At 31.1% G+C, this 12,144-nt stretch overlaps 1 protein-coding gene across 1 annotated transcript in view; it reads right to left on the reverse strand.

Moving 5' to 3' along the window:
- Nucleotides 1–2,526: 2,526 nt before the first annotated feature.
- The window catches only part of LOC129960868 (fatty acyl-CoA reductase 1-like), a 38,994-nt gene continuing 29,376 nt past the window's right edge, over nt 2,527–12,144 (reverse strand). The window contains exons 4-12 of the mRNA XM_056074573.1: nt 11,840–11,912; nt 11,473–11,582; nt 10,778–10,955; nt 9,832–9,876; nt 9,194–9,312; nt 7,529–7,768; nt 7,234–7,363; nt 6,651–6,778; nt 2,527–2,815 (exon numbers count right to left, since the gene is read on the reverse strand). Of these exons, the coding sequence (XP_055930548.1) occupies nt 2,710–2,815; nt 6,651–6,778; nt 7,234–7,363; nt 7,529–7,768; nt 9,194–9,312; nt 9,832–9,876; nt 10,778–10,955; nt 11,473–11,582; nt 11,840–11,912 (1,129 nt within the window). The 3' untranslated portion in view covers nt 2,527–2,709. The remainder of the gene's footprint in view (nt 2,816–6,650; nt 6,779–7,233; nt 7,364–7,528; nt 7,769–9,193; nt 9,313–9,831; nt 9,877–10,777; nt 10,956–11,472; nt 11,583–11,839; nt 11,913–12,144) is intronic.

Below are 12,144 nucleotides of genomic sequence, written 5' to 3' on the forward strand. Positions count from 1 at the left end.
AATATACTGCCCAAAAAGGAACCATAAATAGTATCAGTTTATCAAATAATAAAACTGATACAAAAAGCCTACCAAAGAATGTATAGCGAATTCCATTGCATCCAAAGTTTTAAGTCGGCTGAAATTTCGTCTTTTAAAGCTAACATTTTTATAAATGCATATATTTTTTTTTTCAATAACCAAAATCTGCGAGTCAAAGTAGCAGCAACAAGCAATCCTGAAGGGCCGAATTCTCTACAACAATCTCGTTATTCAGATTGATGGCTCAAACGGGCAGCAGATTCTGATTTTTAAAAAAATTATCCGAATCCTGGATAAAAAATATCAAATTGTAAAGAAATTGTCTCTAAAATAAGTTAGATCTGAAAGAAAAAAAAACGTTTTTTGCTATTCAGAAGATGAATTAACCTCCAAATGTATCGATAACGATTGCAGTTGTAGCATAATTGATAATGTTCAGTTTATGGAAGATCCTGCTCAAACGATTGTCATGGAGAAACCTAGTTAAAATGAACGGCAAATTATCTCAAAAAATGCTACTAGAGGGGAATAAAAAAAAGCAAGTTGCATCTATATAGACTGCTAATAAAATATTTTGTTGTATTTAGTAAAAGCCTTAAAAGTATTTTGTTGCGCTTTCAAGAACAGTTAAAAGTAAAAATTAAGACACAATACGTTAATTTATGTTATGATCATACTTTAAGTCTTCAACCCATTTTAGAGGCAGACGATGCTAAGAAAACTTTTTCTCAATTTCAAAAATATCACGGTCGCAACATTTTTTGGGCTTATTAAAATTGTGTTAGTGTTGCAATTTGTTTAAAAAAAAAAAAATTACATATGTATTAACCCTCTGCTTAAAATGCTTGGTTATATTTGAACTCTCACTCACATTTCTAATAGTATGAATTGTTATAATACAGCGCTCAATACAAAAGTTTAACCTACGCTTAGTAAGTTTTTTTCAAGTGGGGTATTTCGTTTCTAAATGATTGTTTGTATGCTAATGTTCTGCAGGTTAATAAAAAGCGTTTTCAATACAGAGTTTAAAGACCTGAGAAATGGGATCGAACTCGCATATTGGTAATCGCTTCATGTAAAAAATGTCGAGTATTCATGATCCCTTTATGCCACGCCAATGGTGTGGTGATATTCCAAAGTTGATCGTCAATGCAAAAAACCAGTCAAAATTATATATCTACTCTACCACTCCATGCCATGACCAACAGTCTTCTTTCCCATTTGGAATGAGCGCTCTCTGAATAAAAAAAAAAAGTCCGGGACTGCATGGAGAAGGGGAGGGGGGGGCACCTTTTGCTGAAGGGGAGTGATCGTAATTGACCGGCTGAACTCTGGAAATAACTGCATAACATTTTAGCACAAATACGTATCGCTAAGCTTGAAAAGTTATAGGAGAGCTCTTTTTCTCGTGATCTAACCCCATGAACCGTAAAAAAATTTATAAAGTAATATATATAAGGCAGGAATAGTGTTCTAAATGAATTTATTGACAAGAATTATGTACAAATATTTACATTTTGACGTAATCACCGTGAAGATTTAGGCATTTGTCATATCGATAGTTCAAATTTCCGATCCCCTCCTCACACATTGCCATCGCTGATGCGAAATAGACCTTAACGTTCCTTTGAAGCTTATTAAAAGAAAATTTAAAAGAATTTTCATACTATGGAGGGTGAATGTTTAGACATTCTTGCTCCAAAGTCGCACTTTTGGGTGGGTGTTGGGTGGCCAACTTGTTACCTGGAATTCCAGCAATCTTTCTTTTGAATGACTTGATCAACTTGAAGATCTTCTGTTGCGACAGTCTTGCGCATTCGTTTCCCTTGGAATACGGCTGAGAGGCCAAAATAAAAATTCCAGATTAATGAGGAAAGTTAAAACCCGTCTCGCATCATTGATGGCAACTTTTTCAACGAAGGGAAAGGAAACCCGATATTACAGTGTGTGATATATGAGCGATTATGTCCATCAAAAGTTATCTCGAATCATGGTTACGTTTCAATTCAGTTTGTTTTCTACTTTTTTTTTAATGATCTATTGAAATTTGGTTGTGAAAAATAAAATAATCGCCTTTACGGTAATACCATTGACAACAGCATGGTATCTTCACTATACGTGTAATGATATCTCAATCTTACTTTTTGACAGAAATCAGAATTAATAAGAACTCATAGGAAATATGTCACTTTGACGTAACCTCCCATTCCTTTTGTCTCGAACATTGATTTTATCAATATGCTAAAGATGCTATTTTACAATCAATTTCCGAAAATGAAATTAAATAGGAACATTCTTTTTATATTGGTTTAACATTACAAGAATTGCTCGCCCTCTTGGGGCAAATGTACATTTTTTTTTTATATTTGATCTTATGTTACAAGTAGAATTCAAATGAAAATGAAGTTTTAGCTACTCAATTTGTTTTATTGTTAGTCATATGTTCAGCTCACACTCTGTAGTAATTACTTAATGTACAGGTAAGGGGGAAAAAAATCAGTCATCTAAGTGAAAAATAATTTATTAAAAATTGTAAGACACGATTGCTACAAAAAGGAACAAACACTATAAACATGGTGCTTCATTTACATGAAATAAAGTGAATATAGTCTATAAGTGAGAAAAGGGTGTGAATGTAACAATTATATAAATATAAAAAACTATACGACACACAAAATTACAGAATGACTAATACACTGCCAATGCGCGACACAAAGATGTGAAGATGACATACACCATTGAGAGGACGAGTCCTAATACAACTGCCTTTATAGTACTGGTAAGCATGTAGCGCCTGAAAATAGAAAGGTAGTGCTATAAGTATAAACATACTATTTTTAAAAGTAGCGATTTTAATTTTTTGGAAAAAATTCTTTATTGTATACAATATCTTTGATTGTTGTTTCAGTTTCTATCAAATACGGTTGAAATGATTGGACATTGGGAAACCCTGTAAAGACTAGCAAAAAAGTGCAACGATTTTCCTAAATATATATTGCACCTAGGCAAACTTTCAGTTACGAAAGTATCGTTAAATAAGATGGGCAACTGCATAAACATATTTTGAATTTTGAAGAAATTGATATTAAATAAATTGAATTTTTTTTTACAGCCCCCCAAAAGGTAAATGTGTTAATTAGTTTCTCAAAGTTTCTCGTTTCTATCTACAAAAAGTTTGGAAATAGACATCTCTTCAAATTGTGCGACTTAAAAACCAATTTAGATGGAGACATTTCGTTTAGAAATGCAAATGTAAGAAATCTTATGGACACTTTTATTCTACAGAGTTTGTATAAAAGATTTAACTACAGTAGACTCCCGATTATCCGCCGTGTGGATTATCCGCGCCTGCCGCACAAAGTTTTTTTTTTTTTTTTTTTTTTTTTTGACTGATTTTTTCAAAAAGGTGCAGTTTTACAGTTATGCTTTTGTAATTACATAATACATTACAGTATTAAAACAGTACATATGTATTAATTTTTCTATGTATCCTTGACGCCCCTCGTAAATACAAAGCACTTTTCTGTTTTCATTAACAAAATGCATTTTAGGTTAGTTTTGAGTGATATACTAAAATATTAAGCGTTAGTTAAGCATTTCCTGCTGTTTATTTTACGTTTTAATGTACATAAAACGATTTTTCAAAGTTGGAATGACTGTTTTCTTTTTTACTATACCCATTTTTAGCTTTTTTCGGATTATCCGCGATTTTTGTTATCCGCGGCGGCCGCGCCACCCAATTCCGCGGATAATCGGGAGTGTACTGTAATTAAAAATTTAATTATTATTAGTCCCCACAGAATTCAAAATATATTCATGCAGTTGATTACCGCCTTATTTAATGAAACTTTGTATTTGGAAGTGTACAGCAGGATGCATTATTTAAGGAAATAAATGCCTTTTTAAATTTGTACAGGATACGTTAACTTGCTAAAACACTACCACTATTCTTACTTTCAAAGGACTTTAACTCGGAAATCTATAATGTTGAATTTAGCTTTATAAAAATATTAGAAAGATGTCGATATTATTTTAATAAATAGATAAAAAAAACCACTAGTTATTAAAGAAAAAAGGAATACCAATATATAAAACGATGTTTAAGAGTCAAAGTAAGAACTTCTTGTGATGAAAAGGGATTTCAATGATTGTTCATCTCGTCTAACATTAAAAAAACGCTTGAATCCATTTCTCGGCCTCTGTTCCCGATCACTCCATTGTGAAAGGTTCCCTTTGATCTCCGTACCAAGCATATCTACTCGTCACAAGATTTCTTAAAATGTCTACAACTCAATCTGTTTTTAATTTTAAAAAAGACTTCAATTGATTATTAGCATAATTTATTTGGATCTAATTGCTTGCTCACTTAACACCATGAAGGCTAGATGAAATAGCCATTGTATAACACAATTAGTATATCACTAATGTGCAGTTATTTTTGACATTATTCAGTATGCAATTCCTTAAAACGGATTTTTCATTTGATTTCAATACTTTCACTTCGATGACAACGACGTGGTGTCATTGACTAGACGGTTGATATTTTGCCGGTTGATGATTTATAAAGTAAATTTTACAAGTTGTGTTACATTTGGGATTCAGCTTTGTTACCCATCATGAAAGAGAAAAATAGAAAATTAATGCAGAATTTTGTTACAATGAAATAAATTGTAGAGAAATTTAAAAAAAATATTGTAATTAAACTATTTACAATGTTTTATGCACAGGATGTCCTAAAAAAGAATAAGCTTTTATTTTCCCTAAATATTGCAGCTAAGAATAAATTTTTAATTACGACGCTTCATTAAATAAGGTGGTCAAGTGTATGGAAACACTTAGGCTTCTATTAAAGGAGATAAAAAAAAATTACAAAAAGATCTCCCATAAAGAAAAGTGTCGAATAAAATATTCTTACATTCATCAATGCATATGCAAAGTTTCATTTTCTTTCACTCGAGGGACTAATCGCGGATTTAGTTGAAAACATTTCTGAAATACAAATTTATTCAATAAGAAAAACTGTCGCATGCAATTATTTGTCTAGCAGTACATCATCCAATTATGATTTCAAAGAAATCTGATAATGCATAATGTTGTTCACTTTAATTGGCCGACAGTTGCAGCTTCGACTTTATAAAAGAGGGGTGAGAAACTGAACATTTAAAGATCTCTCAGCGAAGGGCTACAATGCTAAAAAAGAAAAATTCTTTGTTCGCACTTGAGTTTTCTAAAAGGACATATTCAGTAATAAGGAACGTTTGGATATGCTGAAGATTTATGCTGTATATTATCGTAATGCCTCCCTAGTTTTAAAAGAATATAAATGTGTTTTTCAAATTCCCGGCATTCTTTAAGGAAATGTTTACAAAGTGGTTTAGTGATAACGATTTACAAGATCCTCATAATTGATCATTTGGCTTATTTTTCAAGTTACCCTCATTCTAGTATACGAAAAGCCACTTGGACTCTACCTTAGATCAAATCTTTTTCTGAAGAGAAAATGTAATTTGCACACATTAATGTTTCTATCTCAAATCCACATTCATCTTCAAAACTGTCACTTTTGAAACGGTAAAATTCCATTTTACTTTCAAGAGGTTCATCGGTGACAATTTTCTATAAATATTTAGATTAGCATTTTTGGAAACTCTGGTTATTCTTTTTTTTTTTTTTTTTTTTTTTTAACTGCAGTATGCTGCATGGTGACCGATGTATTCAGTTAATTTTGATTGGCTCTATGTCTGAACTAAGGAATAAATTGGTCTTGGCAGTACACGCTCTGTAGATCTTTGCTTACGATTTCAAAAAGCTTGTCTTTAATAAATCACAAGGAATGAACTCAGTCGCATATGCGCAATTATATTTCAAAGAATGCAATTTTATTAAAATCAACGCCTTCAATTACAAATTTTTAAGCAAGTATCCGATCATTTTTTTAAAAAATGGAATGAAAAATGACGAGTTTTAATCTTTGATTCCGCCCTTTTACTAATCATGATATTATAATTCCTTAAAAATTACAACGAAAGCCTAGCTCAATCATTGGTCCTCTGATAAATGATCCAAGTCAGTAAACTTATTTTTTGATATCTAAGATTTACAGATAAAGGCATGAAACTACGTATCCTTATAGCGAGTGTGAAAAAAAAACATTTTACTCATTGACACATTTTCGTTACGGAAGCATTATTAAAATTTAAATTTTTTTCAATTTTTTACTATCTCTTTTTTAGAAATGAAAGTACTTTCATACATTTGCGTACCTTATTTAATTAAACTTCGCAACTGGAAGTATATGTAATTGCAATAGTTAAAGAAATATACGCTTGTTCTACTTTTGGGGAAACCTTGTGCATTTTAAAGGTGCGTGTGTGGTTTTTTTTTTTTTCCCCAATACCCTCGATAAATTACGTTTATTTTCTAAGCAGCTAAGTTGTGATGAATTTTATGTTTTATATTTGTGCACTTTAATGAACAACTTTGCAAAAAGTTCCGGCAGCAGAGAAGATAAATACTGTTAAGCCCATGCGGACGAGAAGATGCTATTATTAAAAAAAAAGATTTGGCATGTTCGACTGGACACAAAAAATTATTAAAATTATGCGAGTGCTAAAATTTGTTTAACTTACAAATGAGTAACCCTTTTCCTTTCTGGCATTCTTTTCGAATCGACTTCCCATTGGTAAAAAGGGGCGCCGAAGGGTATAGTTGCTGCCATTGCTTTGACACTGAATCCTTGTAGATCAATGTACAAATTCTAGGGAGGGAAAAAATTACACCTTGCATGTTAATGAATATTTACCTGTAAATTTGCAAACATCTATAGCATGTGCATTAGATAGTCTCCAATATTAAAATTATATTATATATATATATATATATATAAACATTACTTACAATCTACATATATTTATAACATTCAATCATATGTACGATATAGTACTCTATAGATAAGGGGGGGGGACTGCAATTGTAGTTTAAAAATGTTAAAGTAGAATTTATTTACAGGTGCAAACTAATAGGCTAAATGCCTTAAATACAAATGTTAATCCATAAATAACAAATATTTTTACTTTTAATTTATCGTTACATAAAAAGCCCTTATATCGATCCCATTTTTGAAATTTACTGTTAATCAAATATAATTTTATTGAAAAAATTAGTAACTGAAAGATTCGATTAAATTGGATTATAAGTCAAAGAAATCTATACCTCTTTGTCTTCAAGACTCAGCTGTTTTTCTAAATTCTTAAAGTTCTCAGTGTGAAACTTCCAGTCGTATGTTAGAAAGTAATCCAAAGACTCCATGGCTCTCTCATAAAATCGGTACAGGTTAAATAACCTACCAAAGAAATGAATATTAAATAAAAACCCTGTCTTTTCGTGAAACAAATCTTTGGTTTTTCGGATTCGGCGACTTTAACTCAAGAAGAACCATCGAGGATAAATATATAAACGATCACATTACTAATATTATACAAGAAAATAAAAAAAAATTAAATCTTACTTGGGCTTGCGACCACTAATTGTTAGCAGAGCGTCTATCACAACAGCTGGTACATAATGTTCAAAGAATGAAAATAACCAATACAGTAGAAGATTCTTCTGTATTGTGACAGATTGTTTTTGGTAAGATTTTGGCACAGGATGTTTAACACTCATATCGAATAAAGTATGAGTATAATTATGCAGTGTAGTTTCTGTAACATCACCTGATGTGCAATTTACAACCAAAGGTGAGGTAGACCTGCAATGTAAATAGAATCATTAATGCTTTCTAACTAAATATTAATGAAGAAGCTAGCGATTGTTTCATACTGAAATTGTTTCCTATTCAAAGTATGAAGGTTTAGGAGGAAAAATGTTATGTTTTGCATGTTAATGAAAAATATTTTTATATGAAAACTTACATTGGAAAAATAGCATGTGCATTAGATAATCTTCAATATTAAAGGAAGTACAATAATCGCCTGTATTTTTAAACATAAAAACACATGTACGATATAGTGCATTAAAAACACGGAGAAAAAACTGCAAATAAAATTATTTTTAGCGAAAGATTAAATTAGAACTTGTTTATTTATAGGTCAAAACTAATGGCTAAACGCTTTAAAATTAGAGTTAATCCATAAACACTATTTTTTTTTTTATTTAGCGTTTGCTGCTCTTGCATAGAAAACCCTTATATTGATTCTAATCTGGGGTTTCCCTTTTTACAGTTAATCAGAATGAGTTATATTGAAAAAACTTAACTGAAAAACCAGAATCCAGGTGTTATAAAAGGGAGAAAAATTACACTTTAAATACTTCTAATAATTTAAAGAGGAGACAAATACTTTCCAAAAATCAAATAATTTTCCTTAATACTGTCACTTTTATATCAAAATGCCAAATTTTCCAAATGCTTTTATTAGCACGTTAAGTGCCACATAAGTCAGCGTCGTTAAGTGCCGCATAAGCCCTATAATTTTCACCCCAGCCGCATCAGTGACTAGCAGCCAACAAGTACTATGCTACTAGCCCAGCCCACGTTACTCACTGTTGATTGGAGTTAAACAATTTAAAAATTATTTTCTATTAATAAAATTAAATTAATTTGGAAATCAAAAGAGTATTTAAATATTACTTGTTACCCCACAAAAATTTCAATGAATACAGAACTGCCCTGAAACACGAGCATAGAAATAATAGCATAGAAACACGAGCATAAAATAATTGATTGTATTCTCTTAGAAATGCGTTCTTTTCAAGGTACAGATTGCGATAAAGAGATACAAGAAATGTACCAGAAATATTACCTGCCGTCTTATCGCAGCCTTCTACATATCTGGAACAAGTTTATCGATGGCAGATACCACGAAATAAACCGAAAAGACACCCAACTAGACGTCGCTTAACGTGTGAATGCAAAATACTTATATAGGTAACTACATCAGCTCTTAAACCATTCCTTAAGATTTGCGATAATTGTATATTGTCACAGAATGACGTATGATGCTAGTGATTCCAGCTGCTACATCAGAATTTTGTATGTTTAAGCTCTGTGTGGTTTTTCAAACACAGCACGATATAACAGCGGTTAATTGCTTTGAATTCGGCATAGGCAGCAAGATGCAGAAACCCACATCTATGTTATAATCATTTGGACGCCAAACAGAATATAGGGAATTACCTGCCAGAGGCTACACTCCATGCGGCTGTAATGTGAGCATTGGCTACAACATCTACTGGTATGATATCAATTTTAACGTCAGGATTTCCACGAAGAACTCGGACGAATCCTTTGCCAATCTAAAAAAATTTATTAGACTAAGCTTTATCATAATCGCGTGCACAAGGTATATTAAAATGTAATCTAGTTGTTTCATTGTAATAAGAGTCATGTATATGTTTATATTTTTATTTTCGAGTTAGTTCGAGTTCAATACATCAGAATTCAATACTAATTTCGTTACTAAATTATCTTATTATGGAAAAAAAAATGTTTGATATTTTTTGCAAGAAAAAACAGATTTTACATACGGTTGGGTTTATTTTAAAATTACAGATACCTTTTTTAAATAAAACTTTATGAACATTTTAAATATGTATTCAAAGCAAGCATTTAAACATGTAATCAAATAAAGACCTTAAAAACACAATTTTTCGTTTGTTTATATGATTCAATTTCTAAATAAAAATTTTTGGTATCGAAATTTTTTTGGACAAGTTTCGATTATCGTCTGCTGAGTGCTGGTTGTAAAGTGTTAAAAGGGGGGGGGGGCAAAGAAATCGAGGATTGAAGCTACAGAAAAGAAATACAAAACTTACTGCAAGTGCAAGATCCACCATTCCTGAGCCTTCTTCAACATAGCCCTATTTGATATATCAAAAAAAAAAAAAAAAAAAAAAATCTGGTAAGTGACAAATTCAGTTTTATGCAGTAGGAAAAATGCAATTGTAATTGTAATTTTTTAAAGCCGCGTTTACATCGAGTGTTGCAGACATTTTTCGGCAATTTTTGAGTGAAAGATATCCGTCGGCGATTTGCAGACACGTTTTAATGGGTTTCTGCATTTTTTTAATTTTTTTTTTGTCTACAACATAAAAGGATGAGCATTCTTTTCATTTATCAAAATGTTAATTCTGAGGTTATTGCGCTTGCAGCAGCAGGCTGAGTAATTCTACCGAAATAACGGGTACCCTGAACATATTAAGTTGCATCTTCTTTAAACAGACGTGCAGGCTTCAGTGGAAGTATTCTGTTAAAAAGATTTAAATAATGATTGATACTTTGCTAAGTAAAACAAGATCGCATGGAGGGTAAGAGTTTTCTTTCAGAATGGTTAGCTGCGATTTTGAATATTTGATTGTAACAAGATTGTGAAACAGGATTCCAATTATAGAGCATTTATTCCGATTAAAAGAAAACTTGCAGTTTCATTTCGCTTTTTAACAAGCGGGAATTCACAGATTGGTCACAGATAGATATTTTTTCAAAATATCTATAAATGCAATATCATTGTTTGCGAGTCTTGGGAGGAGGGGCGGCAGGAGAATGTTTGCTATATCGAAAAAGCACTACAACTATTGTGGATGTCAAATGCCTCTGATAAATTGCAAAGTCTCTTCTTTGCCGTGTTTGAATACTTCGTACCGCTGATATGTCATATCTGTCGACGACAAATTTTGTCATCAGAACTTGTCTACAACTTTGGTGTAAACGCGGCTGTATAAACAAAATAATATGCAAAGGTAAAATCAATTTATTACTTACAGGCTGTATTCCTTTCCAGCAACTGACAATAATAGAAGGTCGGACGATTGCTACTGGTATTCCGGCTGCTTTGTCCAATATGATGTTTTCTGATAAACATTTGCTGAACGTGTAATGATTTGGCCACTTTGGCAAACATTGCGATACGAGATAATTCAGCCCATCATCATTATCCTTACTGAAAAAAAAGATTCAGAAAATTATATCCAATTTTTTCTTTTGAGATTATAATGCAAACATGATGCACCATCTTTCGTAAAAAGTTACGTACAAAGTGTGCAAAATACATTCAATTTATTAATACAATTTCAACAATAAAAATTAATAAAAATTTTATTATAGATAATTTTATATATTATATTTATATATTTTGCAACCAATAATTTAATAGTCTTTTATTCTAAAAAACCATTTGAATTGACAAATTAGATCCTTCCTTGGTCAACTGAACAAGAATTAAAACTACTTAAACTTTTAACCTCTTATATTGAAATAGCGTGTCCGACTAGAGCATTGAAATGAACAATTTTATATGTAAATATATGCATTTCGGTATGTTTTCCGCTGAAACATAATAAATGTTCACAGGATGAACATAAATGCCCAAAATAAAATGCGACTTTTAATAAGGAGTTAGAATATATATTATAATTCTAGGAATTAATCGCGAAATGAAATTACCATCTGAAGCTTACCTTAGTTCATCTAGAAACCTTTGTGCTGGGAAAGGTAATCGATAGATTTGCTCCTCAACTTCTTTCCTTCTGTTGGAATTAGAATAAGCTGTTGAGGTATATACCAACACCTATGACGAAATACAAAAATGAAATTTATCTCAATTTGAAATTATTACCAAAAGTGATAAACTTATATTTATTTTCTACAATTAATGAATTTGCTGTAACAAAATAAAGATGTCAAATATCTCATACACAAAAACTGAAATTGAGTATCACGTGCAAAATATTATTAAATAAGAGAATAAAGCAAAACTTTATTACATCAAATCAAGTTTAAACAGGGATTGAAAATAAATTAATTAAAAAAATGTCAAATACTTACATCAATTTTTTTCAGTTCTTTACAGAAATCTATGACATAGTCCAAAGCTCTTGCGTTGTGGTGCAACATGAATCTTAAAAAGATATTCAAGTTAGAATATATAAGAAAAGGGAAGAAACAAAAACTAGTGACGTACATACATTTATAGCATACTCATTCATACATACATACCATCAGTTAACTTTGTAAAAAAATTTAATTTCTTTAATGATTGGCAAAGTCAGATATAGTGGTAATTTAATTTAGCTATAATTTTGTTTGGAAGCAATATAAGGATTAAATGATGGCATAATTTTGAACCATGA

This window comes from Argiope bruennichi, chromosome X2 (genome assembly GCF_947563725.1).
Source record: "Argiope bruennichi chromosome X2, qqArgBrue1.1, whole genome shotgun sequence".
Classification (NCBI taxonomy): domain Eukaryota; kingdom Metazoa; phylum Arthropoda; class Arachnida; order Araneae; family Araneidae; genus Argiope; species Argiope bruennichi.